The sequence below is a fragment of the Galleria mellonella genome, unplaced genomic scaffold, assembly GCF_026898425.1.
Source record: "Galleria mellonella isolate WM207_F2 unplaced genomic scaffold, CSIRO_AGI_GalMel_v1 utg171, whole genome shotgun sequence".
Classification (NCBI taxonomy): Eukaryota; Metazoa; Arthropoda; class Insecta; order Lepidoptera; family Pyralidae; genus Galleria; species Galleria mellonella.
In genome coordinates this window covers 6,448,001-6,470,009 of record NW_026442014.1, presented here as the reverse complement: position 1 = coordinate 6,470,009, position 22,009 = coordinate 6,448,001, and the positions used below count along the sequence as shown (strand labels likewise).

Genomic DNA, 22,009 nt, shown 5'->3' with positions numbered 1-22,009 from the left:
ATATATAACTGTAGGTAATGAGCATTAGTATCTAGAAATTACAGAATAAATCCCATTCACCCAATTGCGATGTTAATGGTACCATCGAAGATGTGCAACTTTTATTGTATAGGGAGACTTTGTACAAAAGTCGATTGCTTGGGTACCTCTGTCCCATTCGTGTTTCTACCGTGGAGCAGTTGTGTTTGCATGATTCATCTAAGAAATTATTCAATAAATTCCTCATTCACAACGGATGGGGAGTATCATGGGCGAAACAGTATACTCTGTTATGTCTATGGTACTGCTCATCGAAGTTACCACTTTCCATCAGTGGGCCGTCAACTTTTTGCCATTCTTTGTATTTAAAAAAAAAAAAATAAGAACGAGAGACAGATTGTATATGGATATTTATGACTAAATTTAATGTTAATATTATGAATGTTGAAATCATTTGAAGTCTTTTAACTCATCTGATGATATCAAAATGTTGGATGAATTAACACTTACTCGTGTAATTAAATAATCTGTATAATAAAATTGTAAAACTTTTAATGTAGGTAGCTCAATAGGACTGAGGTGTTCTTGAGGAACAGATCCAAAAAGAAGAACAGAAGAAGAAGGCCTGTTAACTATTACTAAAAATAAAAAAGTTTTAGTACATATTTTTCCGTGTGGTGATTGAGAAAGAATACAATTTGTTTACAAAACTTTTCGGTTTCAGGGTGCGTAAAAGGCGGCTAAGTGAACAAAGCACATTACATCAATGGAAGAGAAGGACAACTCGAAATAAATCCTTATACGGCGGCCTGGCTAGCGCAGTAATGGTCGGTTTGAATACCCCTCTTAATGGGAAAGACTCGTGCCCACCAGTGGGACGTTAATGGGTTCTTAAGACGTCTTATATTATTTTTAGACATTTTTCAGTACCCAGGGAAACATCATGACTGTCGAATTTTCCGATAAATCCTAAGTGCTCCATTAATCCGCCAGGTGTCGGGTTTGGGACGCGACACGTTCGTCTCAGCACGCTTGTCTGAGCTCGTTAGTACTTGTGACCTATTTATCATCCCTAAAGTTGACTTTCAAAGGAGAGTAGATGAAAGACGATTGATAAGCCTCCTCGATTAGAGCCCTTTTCGATGCGGTATTTACGATTTTATTACCCCAAATCGTACTGTGCTGTGTGGGAGTGTGGGGGAAAATGATTTTCAATATGTTCCTTTTTATTTTAAACTACTGAATTGATTGGGTGTGTTTTTGCAAAATTATTCTATTTTAATGGCATACATAAATTTGTGACCAAAGATGACCAAGGGTTTGGAATTAAAGTAATAATTGCATTTATAATTAAATAATTGGTACAAAATTCTGTATAAGTATCTATTATCTAGGGCGATTTTATTAATATATCTATATGATGTTAGGTGTGTTAGGGCGAAACAGACAATTTTCCTAAAAAAAGAAATATAAGAAAAATATTTGAGAACGACATATATACATATGTATATCATCACATCATCATCACTCCGAAGCTGAACATTATATAAGTGCGAGAGGCTTTTTTTCTAATTTTTATATTAATTTTTCTTTAAAAATATTCTATTACATTGCAGTGTAATGTCATTGATAGAGATGATAAATGAGATTTTATTAATTGATATCAAATAAGACCTATAAATAAATAAATACCTATATTTATAGTTTTATTTTTTTGTAGACGTATAAGTGCAAATTGTCGATATTAGCTGTATATAAATATTATAAAACCCAACAATACCTTCATATTTAATTTTATTATTTATTCAGTAACAGGAATTTTCTAGTTATCGAAGTCGTAGTCTATGTGTGTGTGTGGTAAAATGGAGGAAATTTTAAATTTTGTATCGCGCCGATTTCGTTTTGGAAAGTTCAATAAATAAGGATAAAGCCCATTAGAGACGGTCCAGCAAATCTTCGGACGCCGAACGCCACTTACTTACACTTAAAGTGTTCTGGGAAGCCATTTTGTTAAAGATTTGGGATTGTAACGTCCATTTTGAGATATATTTCACCGCTAGCTGAAGTAATTGTGTAAATTCTGGTAATGGGAAACAGGAATATATAGCACAACCTTAGTGTATTTACATTATAAACGTGTAAGTAAGATTGCATGTTACCGCTTAGCGCTACATCGGCTAAAAAAAATATATGGAAAGAAAGTCTTCTTTTTTAAATGAATGAATAGTATGTCTTTTTGTTGAAATAATTATAATATTATTATTATTTAATTAATAATTATTATTATTCAAATTTCAGACTACTGACCCTTTTTATTAGTATTAATTTCCTTACAAACTATTTTAGTAAAAAGTGAACATACAACTGAAGCGATTTACTCAGATGTAACCCAGCCGACTAAATTAGCATTTTAATGAAATGCTTAATTACAGGCGAGTTGTACTTGTCGCCTATTACTTTCAGAATGCTGTTGGTGCTTGTCTTAACTCTGTGTATCAATGATGCTGTTCTCTTTCTTCTTATAGCAGAACTTTCATCTACGCGAGATTGGGCAAACATGCTAGAGGTACTACAAAAGCGGTAGCCCTAAGAGCACTCTGAAACCGTTATTCTATTGAATTCGTAGGGTCAGTACCCTACAGTAAAGCCTGTATGCAGTTATAGTTGTGCATAAAGTAAACAGTTGTGAAAAGTGGGATAAAATATAAACAATAATTTTATATGATAATTTGACATAATGAATATTGTAATTTGGAAAATGTTTGGACTTTATATTTGGAATGCAATGTAAAGACTAAATACAATTTAACATTTGCATACCTCTGCGGGGTGCTGCATGTTGTGTACCTGTATATGTAACTTCTTATTGTACCATGTAGCAAGCGAATAAATGTGATATATATATATATATATATATATATATATATATATATATATATATAATATGATATAATGTGATCATCATCATTATTTCAGCCATTATCCGTCCACTGCTGGACATAAGCCTCCCCTATATACTGCCATAAAGAACGGTCCTGAGCCACCTGCATCCACTGACTCAATGACAACGAATTTAGGTCATCACTCTATCTAGTAGGGGGTCATCCTGGTGGTATATGACAGTGAAACGACATGGTATGATGATGATGTTATGTTTCATCTCAGTTTTCAGGAATAGTAATTCATAAAAAGCCATCAGCTGAAACTGATATTTTAAGTTGCATAAAAAATACCCAGAAATAAAATTGTACAGCGTATCAATAAAACTGAAAGGCTGTCTGAACTGTCAACCCTTCGAAGGGTTGACAATTTTCTAAAAAAAACTGTAAACAATACACAAGATAGTATTAATCTAAAAATCGAGATAGAAAACCTTAGATTACTTAGTATTTACGTAATAAACAATACAATCTGTGTTTTTGTACATATTTACTCGTATGTGATTTATTTTTCGTTTTACTTAATGCGGAGCTTACAATCAATCGACTATTGACCGAATCCGGATTTTCAATAAACAGAAACAATAAAACTTTCAACTTAAATAAATTGGGGATCGGCAAAACAAGAATTACAAGTCCCTAAGTCCGATCTATTGCTGACCCTTCGTATCTTAATACCCGGGGATCAGGAAAATATGATACGTAAGAAGTACCTTATTTATTTGTGCTCACTAAGGATTTGCCCTTCATATGTTAAGCCGTTTGACCTGACGAAACGAGATGACCGTAATTTACTAGCGATTTCATGATCTTTATTATTTCGAAATTAGATTTCATGTTCTATTTTTATTGGTAGATTATAACGCTCTTGAAACTGCTCTGATCTTAGTTTATCTGCTTATAATTCTACTATATTTGTAAATATGGAAGCTTGTAAAAATATTAAATTATTATACATAAAAAAATTTTTAATATAACAAAAAAATCTGCATCAATTAACCACATAAATTTGGAAAGCAATCGACAGAAGATTTCATTGTATTTATATAATGGTAATGCTTATATCATACATGGGGATTGTATGAATACGATTTTTTCTGCTGCTGATTTTCACCACCGTACAACCCCCCATAAACTAAAGTTTCATCCCAACCATCTAGACAAGTGATGGTCTACACTTTCGTCTACACATAACCACTCTTTGGAATCAACTTCCAGCAGCAATATTTCCAAACTAATACGATATCATAACTTTCAAGAAAAGGCCGGCAGCACACCTGCAATGCCTCTGGTGTTGTGTGTGATCAAGGGCGGCGGTAGTCACTTACCATCAGGTGAACCACATGTTCGTTTACCCCCTGTGTTGTGAAAAAAGTAGTCAAACAAGTCGCAATAAAGTTTAGAATTTGTATTAGCACTATCCATCAGGCGGACTGTCAGTTTATTGATATTTCTACCATTATAAAAAAGGTTCAGAAATATAATTTTCATATTTTTAAATAAGAATTATCTTTTACAGATTTACAAAGCAAGTATTGACACTTATAAAAATACATACTAAGTTCCAAAAAATGTTTACAATCTTATGCAAGTGATCCATCGCCTATATATAATACAGAAAATATTTGAAGGAAGGGACTGTTAGTAATGGGAATGTTTAGTCTCCATTGCTAGAAATATACCCTATCATATCGACCTTCACGAGGTCCCCCGGAAATCATCTTAATTTTATGTGAATTCGCCGTGACAGACCAACTGAACTGTCTTCCACCTCATTATTTCATCCTCCACCGGTGCCCTGCCACTGTATACTGTTTGCATAGGTGTGTGTATGATTCCATTTTCATCAAAAAAAAAAAGAAAAAATATTAAAAATATGTGACCCTGTGCGATGCCATTCCTGAGTATGTTAATTGTAATATAGTTAACCTAGTAATCTTATATATCATCCTTCAAATTTTAAAACTGTGCATTACATATACCTAGTATCAGAAACATGAGTAAGATTTTCAGCAATGTTTCCCTATAGTTCATATAAAATCCCAAAACTAGACTTGACATTTAAATACGTACTTAATATCGAGTAGTACGCTGGCAATACTACGATATTGTCAATGTACGTACACTCAGAAGACTTTGTCTTCGTCTGAATCCACCACTTCGTTCGTTCTTGGCCTTAAATGTCAATCCTTTTACATTAGGCACGGTAAACAATATCGATATTTCATAAAGTCGATATATTTTTTTAATTTGAGTATTAGAATATGCATACATAATATAATATTTCATAGAAAATATAGTTGTTGTAGCTTGTTAGCGTATTTTATATTCAGTCACGAAATACTATTAACAATTTTTTCTAGGATTGTTAATTCCATACATTTATTTTATGAATCGCGTATTTTGAATTTATACTAATTACGATTAGCTAAATATACCTCTTCAAGACTTGCCACTTCTGATTAATATTTTTTCATGCCCGTATTGGCAGATACTGTACCTATTGTATTGTATACTGATCTTTTAAGTTAGAACTTTAAAATTCATGCATTGCTGTTAACGACAAAAATAAATAGATATATTGATAATAATTATAATCATAAGTGGTATCAAATAAAGCGAGTCACAACAAACTATATCGTCAAAAAAATACTATAAAAAAGTTATTAGCAGATTAAAATAATATGATAAGGCACAGAATGCAATTAATATTAGAAATAATAAAACAGTGATAAATTTGATATTTATAAAGTTGATAGTCTTTTTCAAAAATGAGAAGGTTATACTGTATGTTTCATTCTTTTAATACGATAATAAATTTTCGCCAGTTTTGAATTTAGAGTCAATAATTTTGCTATTGTCGAAATTTTATCAATATTGAATTCCTTTTTTTATGAAACGAAATCTACTAAACTTATTAACTATGAGCTGCACTTGAGATTTCATCTACATAATTAATATATAAATAGTTTATGCCCTCTTTTACACCAAATACTATATGTACAAGCCCAATTTGCGAAGACTGCTTGAATAGTTATAAGGCCTAGAAATGGCAAACAAACACACTTAATATTAGTAATAATTAAGTAGTAACAATATCGATATCGATCACGTACCCATCACTAAACCGTTCACAAGCATTTTAAGTATTGATGGTAGCAGAATAAAACAGCATTGTGTCTATGTCGCATCCCTAAACCTCGTCGGGGGAAACAGGCTTATTCCTGCGATGAGTGCTATCGCTGTGGCCTTTTAGTCTCATTCCCGTGGGATCTCAGCCTTTTACAGTGTGTACTCGACTTTATGCGATCGACTTTCAATATGAATTTCAGATGGGTTATAAGATCGACTCGCTTTGTGCGCTACGAACGTATTTGATAAATGGCTTTCCGATTTTGTATATCGATAAATAGGGGTGGTGGTTTTATGGAAATAATCTACGACAAGATATCTTAATAGATTTATTAGACTCGATTAGAATAGTGTATAATAGATATATATTATATACGAGTATATATAATGAAATAATTGACACGTTTACAAAGACTTTCATATTGTTATATTTGTTTCTTTTTTCCAGATTTATTTGAGTGTTATTCCACTTAAATAATCTATATTAATCAATCTAAATTGATCAATTTAATTGATATAATTTAATTGATCTTTTCAGATCAATTAAAGTTATAGATTGGTATCTATCAATTACAAAAAGTCAATAAGCATACTTAGGTAAAAAGGACATTTAATAATATGTTGCAGTAATCCTATTAGTTACCGTGTGGTCCCGGCATAGAATAGACTACCCCTTCCTATACCGTGAGTGTCGTAAGGGGCGACTAAGGGATCTTAATGGTCGAGGAATGGGCAGCGGCGTCTCTCTTAAAACATCATCAAAGCCCAACTACGGTTGTCAATCTGCCCGCCGAGTGGTAGCCTTTATGGGGGAGACTTATGTTCAGCAGTGGACAGTTAACGCCTGAAATGATGATGAATTCTATTAATATTATAAATGTGAAAAATATAACATGTTTGGAAGTTTAGATGTTTGTATGTTTGTTATTTAATCATGCTTAAGCGGGTGAACGGATTTGAATGAAATTTGCATGCGTCGGTTGTATCTTAATACATATGAAAGTTATACAGGAAAAGTTTCGGAATACAGCTAGTAATTAATAAACTATACTTTTTGAGTAGTAATCTGAGAGTAAAAGAAGAATGACGAATAAACAAGTCATTACTGTCTTAAAGTAGCCTTATAATCTGATTAATCAACATTATATTGATTATAACTTGCTCAAACTATTTTTAAACTAAATTTTATATTACGTAATAGATAATTTATTCATTTATTTGTTTAGGCATATCAACAATACAAATACATTTATTGACAACATACATAAAAAACTGAAATATAGTATTTGCATCAAATAAAGACATGCACATAATTGAAATAATACGATGTTATAAAAAGAGGTTTATAGATATAATAAATTACATATAAAAGTGTAGGGGTGACTCAATTCAATACTTTCAGATAATGTTCTAGCCTTAAATGATCGTAGTTAAAAGGTTATTTAAAGGTTAGAAGTTATGTTGAAATCATATTATCTTGAAATATAACAAGCTCACAAATAATTCACTGACATTATTAAAATAACACATCGTGAGAGCGAAATAGGTAATATATGTATGGTACACGTCTTTAATTTTGGTCCGTCAGCGCAAAAGCAAGAAGTCATAACGAAAATTAAATACGCTTTGGTAAATTTTGCTACAAGTCACGTCTTACTTCAGAGGTCCGTAGTATAAGTTTTCATAAAGTTGTAGTATCTCAAAGCCCGTCTCGTAACTGTGGAACATTCCATAAAATGAAGAAGCAAAGCATCCGAGTGAAACGAAGACGCCGGCTGAGGCGGAATAAAGTTGACATTTTTGCACGGCTACGTTAGAATTTCAACAAAATTAAATGTGGCAATATATGGAATGAAAATAGTGCGAAGCAGCCTCGAGGCTCGTGTCTCGTACCTACCTTGTATTTATCATGTCATGTTTATCAACTCTTATTTTTATTAAGTCTATGCCCACGACTTCGGCCGAGTGAACATTCGTGTTTCTGTCGTGAAGCAGTTGTATTTGCATGGCTGTGTTTCAGTTTAAATGGTGGGATATGGTAATAAAATTACAAAGAACACAGGCAGAATATCTCAGTCCTCAGGAATGGGGCTTTACAGCTCTATTGCTAGCAATAGTGCACCACCTACCCTTTGTTTTTCTTTCTTTTCTCAATGTCCTCTACCCAAAGGTTGTCTGGAAGAGATTGCTTAGCGATAAGGCCGCCTTTTGTATCATTTCTCATTACAGTTAAATGTATTTACTATTCTATAAATGGCGCAATAAAGTGTAAATAAATAAATAAATAAATGTATCCTATAACCATTATATGTATTTGTGATTAAGGCTGGTATATCCTGGTCGAAATGTCGTGATAATTCGGGAAAATTGTCATAGTTTACCTAAGTAATCGCGTTAATTCCCGTCTCTTATATAACAACGTGATTAATTCTAGTCAAATTCGTCATGATGAGTCAACCGACCTGCTTTCGTCCTCATTTAACATCTCTCACTTGTGCCCCGTCAATGTATACCGATAACGCAGGCAGGGTTGCCATTCTATTTTCACCCATAAAAAATACTATATAATTAGCGTATTTATATCTGTGCGTGGTAACTTTATTTCATAGAATCATGAATATCAGTGGAAGCTTTGTACAAAACTCGATCGCTTGGGCATCTCTGTCTTAATCGTGTTTTTACCGTGAAGCAGTTGTATTTGCATAGCTGTGTTTCAGTTTGAAGGGTGGGATATGGCAGTGAATTTACAGGGTACAGAGGCATAACACCTGAGTCCTCAGGAATAGCACCGCATGGGGGGGGTATCACGGGCAAAACAGTATATTCTGTTATATCCGTGGTACTGCTCATGCTATAGGCGACGGTTACCACTTTCCATCAGGTGGGCCGTCAGCTTGTTTGCCATTCTAAGTTGCATAAAAAAAACATAGGCTACTTTTTATCTCCATCGGTGAACATATCAAAGTCGTGGATAAAAGCTAGTTTGAAATAAAGCACAGTAAATATGTTATGGGCAAATAAAATATGTATATATATATATATATATATATATATATATATATATATATATATATATATATATATATATATATATATATATATATATATATATATATATATATAAATAACACTTCAATTGCCGATCCATGTGACATAAAAAAGTTGATCACAGTAACTCAATAATTTAACTCAATAAAATAACTTACCTTTAAATCATTAAATGGCATCATTTATATCATTAATGGTAACATCTCATGGAGATGAAATGGTATTGTTCCTGAATCCTATATTATAGTTTTAAGCATTTTGTAAATATGCAACCTGAAATGCAAACGAGATGCCGCTGCACATTAGCGCAACGAATAACCTCTGTGCGGCGACTATCGCGCGCTACATAAACTACATTGCACATTACCGATATCTGACACACTGACATATAGATGGACAAATTCTGCAATCTTAATAATGTAATAAAATTGTAACTAGACGACGTACATAGGAGGTATTTAAGAAATAATTGACACAAAGGGTTTTATAAAGAGAGCCAAAACAATAATTTTGCAAGTTTTGTCTGTCTTTATATTTGTTCCGATATCTCGCAATAACTATGACATCAAATTAAAAAGTTTTGTCATTTCATAAATTTTTTATTTCGTATAAATTTCATGTTATTGTTTAAAGATAAAATAGCTAACTAGAATACATATACTTTTCTGTATTAAATATTTATCTATTAGAATTATTTCATAAAAATATGAAAATGGTAAAGTAAGCAATTAAAATTGTGTTTCACAAAAAAAAAAAACTGACTTCAATTGTGACAAAACATGTGATTTTGATCAAAACTAAAATACTGAACCGACTTTGATAAAATGTCTATGGGACCAATTTATTGGTATATCCTTACAGATAAAAAAAGAATTTTTCAATTCGAATTGAGAACCTCTCTTCTTTTTAAACTCGGTTAAAAATGCACATAATAGTTAAACTTGAATTATTCTTCGAATTACGAGATTCAACCAACAAATAGATTGGTAAATTGAAGTGCAGTGTGTAGAAGGTACCATCAAGACCTCAGTATAGCGGAGCTAATGTGTTCTGATCGTAGCTAACAAAATTCATTACCGCTTTACCACTGCGATTCAACAATGAATTACACGAAAAATTTTATAATGACACTATTATAATATTTTTTTTAGTCTGAGGACTTTATTTGAATTTTATTTTATAAATTTAACCACCACCATTTTGAATATAGTATGTAAATAAGATGTTTACAAAGTCCATTTAAATTTTATCAAAATAAGACTATTAGTACAGTTTGCTTCGTAATAATTTATTTGAAATATTTTAAACTAAATTAGCTTCTCTAAAAAATATTTATTGAGAAGAATAAAAAGTAGCCTACGCCTCCATCAATAGGATAAATTAACAAACAGGAAAAAAACTTACTTTCACATTTACAATTTTATTAAGAACTTCATAAGTAAAAAATTAATAATAAATAAAATCATCTGGATATATGTAGATATGCATAATGAATGGCAAATCAAGAAGTCGTTACATCGATAAATTCGCCGTAAAGCTAAATAGTCATTAGTCACCATTGGGCCTGGTGATACGGATGGTTGTATCTTCTCCATTTATCGGTACAGTCGAACTGGGAGCTAAATGTCGCCTGTAATTGGCACGGGTCCATCTGCAGGCAATTAGGAGGCGCGCCGCTTTAAAAGATCCATATTTATTCGCCTGACTGTACCTACCAGTGTAAATGGGCCTTGCAGACGCTGATTACGCTGTAAGTTTGTTATTTAGGTTAAAATGCTGGTTTTTAGCTGGTTGTTACGTAAGTAATACGTTTTATTTGTTTAAATTAAAATATAGGTTTTAATATCATGACAATTATTGACTGTTTTTTTTTGTGACTTTTCCGTCGTTATTTAGTGTTCAAAGTATTCTACATATATACTAATTTACGATTGTATTTCAAATTTTATTTAAATTCCTTTAGTTATATAAGCATGGTTCACAAACATGAAAACATATTTTAGAAATTTCCACATTTATAATATTAAATTCAATTGTTGACATATTTATGTCTGGAACCGATATTTAAATACTTAGAGTAAGGTTCTAAATTAATCGTTTATAGGTTTGGTGTGCATGTGAAGTTGATCAATCTAATAATGTCAGTAGGGGGGAAAAGGGATTGTTAGTAATAGGGACTAAAAATCCCATTGCTAGCAATATACCTAACCAGGTCGACCTCCTCGCGGTTCCCCCTGGAAACTATCATGATTAATTCCTGATGAATTCATCGTGATAGGCTAACTGGCCTGTTTTCATTCTCATCTATCACCCTTCACTGGTGCTCCGCCAGCGTATCCCGTTAGCGCAGGCGGGGTTACCAATTCATTTTCATCCAACAAAAAAAAATAATGTCAGTAAAACGTCATAAAATGAAGCGTCGCCTTCGTCTTCTAATACAAATCAATGCTTGGATAAATATAAATCTAATCAGAGTATTAATTATGGTATATTATTTAAAATATTGTATTGCAATTGAAAAACAGTGCCTATATTTATTCGCTTACATTTACAAGTAGTAATAGTTTCTTAGTGATGTATATTGGTCATATTATGCCCTAATGTACGAGACGTGGTTACTATATTGAATTATTAAGCCCTGAACGTTCCAAATTCAAAAGCTTCCTTGCCGCTTTCTGGATGATAATGACCCCTTGCAAGTGGCCAGTAACTCACACAACTTGTCTATGCCTTAACAAACTTACAAATGTCGCCACAAAATCGTAGTTCACTTCTATAGCGTTAAGAAATAAGGTAGAAATTTGTTTGACGGTTATTGTGACTATGGTCAAATATAAATCTGTCGCCTTATATTGGACGTTAGAGGCACAATGCACTAATTATATCAGTGTCTTAGAAAGCCTCTAACCAGCCCCTTAACAGTTTTCCACATAGGTATCGGCAGGCATTAGTGCATTTCCGGGTAATGCTTCTAAAGATGGTTTCCGTACACTGACCAAAGAGACAGGTCGGTTACACATTTTAAACTGGTACTAGTAACTACTGTTTAACGGGAAAGTAATTTGATTAGAATTATTTTATTAATTTTAATTCCTCTTAGTATGTGTATGACTCAAAGATTGACTACTATTATTATTACCAGAAATTCGGTCCATATTCATTCATTCATTCATTCCCTTTATCTATATTCAAAATTGGCCATAAACATTTAAAAACAAATGAGTTGCATATGTATCTCAGTACATCACAATTTTTAGTCTTCCCATATCATATTTTTAGTTTATAATTATATGAATGTTTAAGAGATTATCGATGTTTGAATTACTCTTTTTTTAAGCAAAACAACACGACAAGAAGAAAAAATAATACTTAATAAATTTATTTTTTAAAATATACGGTTAACGACAAAGTTTCGGTTACGCAGATTTTGATATACGTGCTACTCGTCTTCCAGGCAAATTTAGACCTATTGGGGAGTAAAGTGCCTTTACCCGGTATCTTGTGTTCATGTTGATGGAACGTCCAACTTACCGGTTAGCTATTAGGTCACCATTTTACCAAAATTTAATATGAAATGCGTCTTAGTTTGCAATGTGGTTATTGTGATTAACCGTAAAATTTTCTATTTGTCTCTTTTTCTAAAACTTATATTAGATGTTTTAAAGTTGCTTAGTCTAGATATATTTATTAAAACTTTAGTATGACCTTCATCTTATTTTTTAATTTTATGATCAAATTTTTTTTTATATCTGTCGTCTTTATCCCATTCGTGCTTCTACCGTGAAGTTTGCAGTTGTGTTTGCATGGCTGTGTTTCGGTTTGAAGGGTGGGCGATATGGTACTGCTCATGTCTATAGGCGACGAATTACCACTTTCATTCAGGGGGCCGTCAGAGGAATAATTCATTCAAGACGAATAAATAGTTTATATATATCAACAGAATGATATATATTACATATAAAAACAATAATATTTGTAGGCAATATTGTTATAAAATACATTTTAAAATTTATTTTTAATGACTAGAAGATAATGAAAAAGGTTTACAATAGGAAATATATCATTTCCGAAATCTTCGAAAATTTTGTTTATATCTTAGATGTACATGAATTTTTTTTTTTTATATCCTTTAATGTATAAAGTATAAACTGTTGTCAAAGAATATTATTGTGCTCTTTGAAATATATATTGGGGCAAATATTTTCTCAGCTCTGTACATATACAGATAGGTACGTATTTTCTCTCGTAGATATATATGTACTTAGTCTATACCAAATTAAACTTGAACTAACTAATATCCCTTAATTGCCAAATATCGTCTCGCAAAAGGGATCCGTCTTCACTAAACCGTTAAAAGGATACGGTACTGCTAAGTGGAGGATCGGGGGTTCGATTCCCTGTTTTGTAATTCGATTCATTGCCAATTAGGAGTTTAGATGTCGGCGGTCGAACTACCACGTCTTAAAGGTAAGACGAACTTAATATTACACTTAGAAATGTCCATTTGGACCCTTTCACATGCGATTTGGGGTGTAGACGTAGTTGAGAGTGGTAATTGATTTACGTGATTAAATTATTTTTGTCAAGTGCAACATTATATTGAGATACAAGTAAAAGGTAAAAATAAATTATAGATATTGTTAGACGTTATTGTTTTTTATCATAGGAACAGTTCTTGATAAATTATACTTACTTATTATATATTATGACTCATAAATTTATATATTATACTAGGTATATCAAATTTAGGAATAGAAAAAGCTTCCTTTTTTTGTCAAATATAATTTTTTTCTAAATAATATTCAATACTTACAAAAAATTTAAATGTTCTTGGAAATTTTTCTGTAGAAGTATCACGCAGTATTTTAATATGTCGAATTCGCGTAATGTTAGGTCACTAAACATATATTTATTAACAAATTTTATACCTGAATGAATTTAATACTATCTACTTTTGATCAAATATTGTTTTGCAAAAAATATCATGTTGAAATAATTTAAGATTAAATTCTACAAAAAAAAAAACTATTTCAATTATGCCACAACCACTTATTTTGATATAAAAACTAAACTACTGATCCCATTTAAGTAAGTAGGTATATCTTTTCAGAGATAAAAGAATTTTCCCCATCGCTTTAGAACTGACGGAGTTGGTAACAAACGTAAAAAACAATACAACTAAATTAAGAACATCCTTTTTTCGAAGTCGATCAAAAAATTGTAAATTTTTATTTGATCGATTTTATTAAAATAGAAACACCTCACATAAGATAAGAGAATAAAAGAAAACAAAAAAGATAAAGTGATGAAATAACATTATATGTTTATTCTATTATTTCCATAATATATTCACTAAGTATATCCAATATTGTAGTCTTATTTACATCAGGTTCTATGTAATTCTTTCTGTGACACACTGGGCGGCACTAGGCGTGGCGGGCCGGATCGGCGTATCCGTATATCCGTACAGATAGCAATATCCGCGCATATCCGCCCGGGGGCGGATCAGCCGGATCACCTACAGGTGGGGGATGAGCCGCTTCTAGATCCGCCCACTGCCACGTGGCTGCCACGCTAACTTGAAGTTTTACTTTTTCTTCGTAGTTCGTACAAGTAACTTAAAACTGCAATAATATGTTTTACTTTTATATTTGTGGTAGGTTTAGTTAATTTTATAATATCACTATTACTTTATGGAATCATACATATGCATTAACATACTAGAAAATAGAATTATAAGCATATACAATGTATGTCTCCTCAACTATTTTTGAATGTTTTTATCAATCGCCCGGATCCATTGTGACAATTGCGTATCGTGGTCGCTAGCCAGCAGCATTCTAATTTTAAATATAAGTTGTTTTTCTTTATTATTTGCTTTATTTTTCTTCATATACAAAAAAACGAAACTATACTTCTCGTAGTATATTTTCTTTTTAACTCTCATTAATTTAGGATTTACTCCTTTTTGTATTAATATTTCTAACAAGACCATTAAATTTTCGTGCATTATCTCTTCTCCATTACGTGTTCGAATCCCTGAAAACATGATTTAATTTCTTATTCTATTCTATTATTCAGATATAGTACAGGTTTTTTTTTTCTTTTTGAGATAAAAGTAGACATTACAGAACTTTATCTCTTCCATCTTTAAATATTCTAAAATTGCTGTACACGCCTGTTTTTCCATTTACTGCTTTCAAGCATCTCTTTGGATTTAAATGCGAGTTTCACTATCATTTAAATATTTTGTACGGTTATATTAATAAGATTTATTATATATACAATATTCTAATTTAATACAAGTAGATAAAGATAGATAAGATTAATTAATATTAATACGAATGGCCGAATTCGTCTTAAACGGACTTTCACTATGCCTTTTTATAGAAACAATATTTCTTTAAATAACCCCATAGCTAATATGTGTAGATCGTATAATGACGCTCATCAAACTGACCTTGACATATTTGGGCTCAGTTATTATCAATTTCGCAGACAATTATATAAAGTAATGTAATATTTAGAACCCTCTTAAATAATTTTGTTTTGGTTTTTTTATTTAACTTTCTTTATGTTTATGTTTAATTTTTATGTTTAAATTTTTCACTGATAGTTGCAACCTAATAGCTTTGTTGCAGTCGCATTTATTATATCATGCTGTGTGCACATGTTGTGGCAAGTTTACCTGATACCCGTTATGTACTTGCATATTATAATTTAAGTTTTTATTTGTAAACTTCTGTTATGTGCGCCTAATAAATAAAATAAAAATAAAATAAAATAAAAGATAAATAACTTGTGCGAAGTCGGGTCGAGTCGTTAGCTGATTATATGTTGTACCTTCATATTTTCAAACACAAATAAATTTTATTTGTTAGATACTCTTTAATAACTTTCAAATTCATTACATCAATCATAAAATCGATCTAATTACCCAAACCCAAAACTCGTCAATAAATAAAACTGAATCAAAAGGGATTCTCTCGCCATAATAAACTTACAAGTGTAATATTGGCAAAATTATGGGCCTAAATAATCACGCGGTCCAATTTATTGTCCCACTTCAGCGTTTAATACGCGAAACAAAAGTACACATTGGGAAAACTTTCCTCAGTGTCATTATTGTCGAATCAATCAGGGAGAATTGTGTAGTTTAAATGCTCAGGGGAAGCAAGATGTTCTAAACATGACACCCTGTATATTTATGGTAATCACCCGCTATCGGTTTTGAATTGTGGCAACGAGTTTGTCCCAATGCCAATGCCGATATATATACATACATATTTTAATGTGTTACTAGATTCATATTATTTTAAGGGTGGGAGGGAATTGTTAATAATTTAGTTCACATTGCTAGTACTAAGTCACTAAGTCACTTTCATATAAATGTGTCTGCGGATCATCGTAGATAATTCTTAAAATAATCAACTAACTTGATTTTGTCATTACTTACCATCCCTCACAAGGCCAGTATATACTATACTAATATCGCAAAAAGTGTTGCCATTCAATTTTCATCCATTGAAAAATAAACTTATTGTTAAAAATATAAAAATAACTATCCCTGTAAGATTATAATGTAAGAAATACTGTGTAATATCACCAAATTAAATTAACTCAGCACAATATATCAGTACAAAATAAAAGATCGAAATAACACCCAATACCAAGCCATTAGCCAGCACGTAATAAAAAAGAGAAACGCGGTTTAATACTTTTATTTCCTATTTAAATTAAACATAAAGGATTACACAATTGAAATTTTCAAATTCAAAAAAGAATAATAAGAAAAGGCAGAGAACATAATTTACGAGTTCATATTTGGAATTTTCTCAACGCTCAGATATCTTTATCAGTATTTCTTAGCTTGAAATTAATAACACTCACACATACACGTGCTCGGTTATTTGTCGGCGTACGTCCTTTAAGACCCAAATTAATAGTCTAAACTTGGATACCGCACGCGTGCCGGCTTACTCGCAACTTAGTCGCCAATTAATTTATTGCGCCAACTTTACTTTCCATTCTTTACCTTACCGCTTATACATCTATTTGGCGCTGTGTTGCTAGCCTCATAAATATATTACCCTAGTACATTTTGACAGATAAAAAAAATTATTATATGAATAAAATTTATAATATTTTTTAATAATAATATTTATTTATATTTATGGATGAGGATTATATTGATGTTAGGAAGAAAATCTGTATTTTAAATACACTATCGGGGCACCAGTGAAGGATGATAGGTGAAGATGTAGCAGGTCAGTTAGCCCACCATGCCGAATTTAATAATAAATCAATCAAGATGGTTTCCAATGGCAATCACGAGGAGGTCGACCTGACAGGGTATATTGTTAGCAGTGAAGCTATTAATCCTCATTACTAACAATTCCTTTTCCTTTCTGCAGGTAAATATAACCTATATACTTGATTTTTATTGCCAACGTTTCGACATAGACTACAACATCATGGTCACTATAGAACTGAACTGAGCGGCGCCTTCAGTTTAAATTATAGATCAACAACGCCAAAATTTCAAATGTATATTATTGAAAATTAGATATTATTTAGTTTTACTTATAGTTCCAGACCTGTGATTGTATGTACTACGAAACAATTTCATTCGTAGCAACGTAACATATGCAACTTGCGCATTCAAAGCTGTATTTCTTAATGGATGATATTGGAATGGTAACATCGCCTGCGCTATGAGTATACACTGGCGATATACCAGTGAAGGATCATAGGTGATGATGAAGCAGGTCAGTTGACCATCGTGTCGAATTCAACAACAAACCAATCACGACGGTTTCCAGGGTGAACCGCGTGTACGTCGACATATTATGGTATATTTCTAGCAAAGGGATTGCTAGTCTCGATTACTAACAATCTCTCCCCCTTCCATTCAAAGCAGTTGTGTTTCAGCTCATTTATGTAGATATGCCTTTTTTCAAAATAATCATCAACATACATTTTAACCTTTTAGGATTCAATGATATTTATATATCACTTACAAAAAGTTGATGAGTTGGCAATAAAGTATCTATTTTATTCAAATATATAATAGTAATTATGACATAAGTCAATAAAAGGAATAACTTGATTATGTACACTATAATATATTATAATATAATAACACTAATTGATTACACGCACACATATACACACGCATTTTGTGATAATAGATTTTTTTCGTCACCATAATCTAATGAAATTATGTTGATTACACGAAAATAAAATAATAGTCAGAGACATGATCATATTATATTTCCAGTCTACAATAAATTAGTAAATTAATAAAAAAAATTAATTTTCTAAATAAAAATACACAATGTGAGCTATTAAATTTAATGCTGGCAACCCCAACGCGCGCTTATATCTAGAGCAGCACGCCTGATAACCGCGTGCGAACGAGATTTATTTCGCGAACTTGTTAAAACTTCATAATTTGCCCGTATTATCGATACAGTGTGTGTTCGAGAAGCTTTTATCAGATGCCGCTTAGTTTCTGTGTGCTACGGTGAAAACATCTTAGGAACATTTCCTTGTAGACTTTTCTTAGATCACTCTTTTGACGAGTAAACGAGAGTATATAATTAGTAGATGTTATTAGGTTATGTCACACAACATTTATGTTGTACAAGGGAATTGAAAATTAATTCATTTCTATATATATTTTTTTTTATATTTACATGCTCGGTAAATTGTAAATTTTTAGCAATTGTTAAAAATTTGAAAAAAAATTATTAATGCAGTTAGTAACCGTAACCGTACACTTTGGTGATGTTTTAAGAGGGACGCTGCTGTCCATCCTTAGACCATTCGGTTCCCTAGTAGACTGGTCCCTAGTCTTTTTATGACTCCCACGGGAAAGAAAGGAGTGGCACATTCTATGTCGGGACCACACGGCGAAAATTAAAGGATAAAAGACACTATTGCCACATAATTAACAGCAAGTTCCTATTCTAGCTGGTAAATAACGAATAATTTTTTTTTATTTCATATTTATTTATATTACTATTTGGCTGAAACAATGATATGAATGTATTGTAACAAAAATAAGTGTATATATTAACAACATTATACACTTAAGACAATCCAAGCACACTCAAGGCAATTCTAATTAGCCCCTCCTTATTTATGATTCATAAGCCGAAGTACAATAAATTCTCTGAATCTTTCCGTACCACATGTGCCAGTAAGCCAAGGCATTAGCGAATGTTGAATGTAGGTTCACGACTAATAAGAGGCGGGATGTTAAGGAATCGCTCTGATTACTATATTATTTATTACGCTACGTGCCGTCCGTGTAAACGCTTCTTAATACTGCTATCTACACGTCTTGGGACCCTGTGTAAGTAATTAATCGATTCCGAGTGAAATACAGGAGGGGATTTTTTTTTACAAAATGACAAGGCTCTATTGAGTAATGACGCATGCCAGTTATCGAGTGAAAAATCGTTAATTATTATCTAATTTGTGATCCATAATTGAGTAATATTATGAGTTTGTGTTGGTTCGTGTATCCAACATTTTACTTTACTTCTAAATTGGCTTTAAAGACGAAATTCAGAAGTTGGCCAAATTTAAGTAAAATCGATCGAGGCACATTACAGTGGATGCCTATTGACGGACAGCGTCGTCAAGGCCGTTTCAGGAAGCGTTGATGTGACTATGTAAACACATTTAATTCTTAATAATTTTTACTATTATGAGATACAGATCAGATATTAATTCAGACAAGGCAAGTATTTTGTACCTTAGATTCTCATACCGAAACTCCTTTACTAACCACCAAGAAGACCTGCCGAAAACGATTCTGCCACTCTTCTAATATAAATTTATCAAGTGAATGTTGACAAAGCGACGGTGAATAATGTCGTTCATATTTCCTCGTATCTCCACTCTGATTATTGCTGGAGGGGATAAGGCGTAGAAATTTTGCTTTACGAGTATATGCCACCTTTGAGCTTACGTCAGGGACGGCATTATGCGACCACGTAATTTTAATGAATATTTATAATGTTTGTGCATTTACTTTAACGTTGTTTATAATGCGGATAGAAACTGAAGACTGAAGTAAGCATATCGTGGAAGTTTAATTGGATATCATGTAGATGATAAGTACTTACTCGTGTTTAATGCCGATATTTCGTACTACCTTATAAAAACTGCATTAATATCATAAAATTTACGCGTCTTCTGATGTCTTCAAATTTTCATAACATTATAAAAATCTCTATTCAAAATACGTATTTTCTAATATTAATACTTCCATTTATTATTATTTGCAAAAAATGCAAGACATTTTTTACGTAAATTTTTTTACCTACTCATATTAAAAGTAATCAGCTAAATTAAAGCATTTTTTTCTAATTCTGCTGCATTTTACAAGAAATACTCTTTGCATTTCAAGGAAAATACTACTATTATTTCTAATCTATACATAAATAGAAATAATTTATATTCAAATATTTGTTATAATATTTATTTCAATTCGTGAGCGTTCAAAATTTTATTTGGATTGGTAATTTTTTCCTACTAATTCTTGTATAAAATATTTCTGATAGTTCTATAATAATGCATTTAGGATTGCTTTTATATAACGTTATGAAAAATGTATAATTTGGGAGTTCAAGAATTTATGTTATGTCCAGATATAGTACACTTAAATCTAAACAATTATATTCACCTAAAACTAATTCCACTTCAAAACGGAAAAATAATTAGAACTTGTTTTGTTCTTGCTCCCCCCAAATCAACTTCGAGCTCATTTATGTCCTTATGTTTTTTCCTTTTTACATTGCCAGTCTTTATACTTTATAATCTAAGTAAACGAAAATGAAATAATATCTATATATTAAATGATGTATTAAATTATGATACTACAATAGCAACCCACTTTGAGTTCTCATACACCATACAACACACCTTGGCTCTCTCCTCAATCACGCACTCTCGAGCGCGCGCCGTGAATCATCCTTACCTAACTGTAATCTACGACGCCTCTGAATTATTATTTATACGGTAATTACAAAAACACTCCCACGCACGCTATCTCACCCACTCCTAATGTTATTTATGTGGGGATAAAGGAAGATGGGTAATTTTTGCATATCGCCCCTTAATATCGACCATGAAATTGAATGATAAGGTTTTCAGCTGCAAAAGGTGTTTTGAGAAAATTCTTGATCAAAGATATAGATTTTTATTATCTATTGCACGAGTTTGTATAATAAACAGAGTAAAATTATATATATAATCTTATATTTTTACCAGAGGGAGACTTTGTACAAAAGTCGATTGCTTGGGTACCTCTGTCCCATTCGTGTTTCAATCGTGAAGCAGTTGTGTTTGCATGGCTGTGTTTCGGTTTGAAGGGTGTGATATGGCGTGAATTTACTGGGTACAGAGAAATAACACCTGAGTCCTCAGGAATGGCAAAGCATGGGGGGTATCATGGGCGAAACAGTCTACTCTGTTATGTCTATGGTACTGCTCATGTCTATAGGCGTCGGATACCACTTTCCATCAGGTGGGCCGTCAGCTTGTTTACCATTCTAAGTTGTATAAAAAAAATAATTAGTAGATTCCTTTAGGGTTTACTTTTCCGAAGAAACTGATGACTTTCTCCAAAGACACGTATGCCAAAAACAACAAAAAATATGGTTTGTCTATCTGTTAAATTAATATGGGCAGTTAAAAATTATTTATCTTAATCATGTATTTATCTAAAGGTTTTCAAAATTTGTTATTATTATATTTTAATTTTTTACAAAATTCACATCTCCCTTCTTATTAATTATTATTATTAATTTTAAAAATTATTTCATTTATAGAAAGCAGCATACATTTTTAGCGAGTAACATAGGCTCTTTTTTATAAAAAAAACGTGCGATTTCGCG

At 31.9% G+C, this 22,009-nt stretch overlaps 1 protein-coding gene across 1 annotated transcript in view; it reads left to right on the top strand.

The window, feature by feature from the left end:
- The window catches only part of LOC128200239 (uncharacterized), a 47,764-nt gene that overhangs the window by 113 nt on the left and 25,642 nt on the right, over positions 1-22,009 (top strand). Inside the window, exons 2-3 of the mRNA XM_052892969.1 lie at positions 704-806; positions 973-1,023. Coding sequence (XP_052748929.1) covers positions 704-806; positions 973-1,023 — 154 coding nt within the window. The remainder of the gene's footprint in view (positions 1-703; positions 807-972; positions 1,024-22,009) is intronic.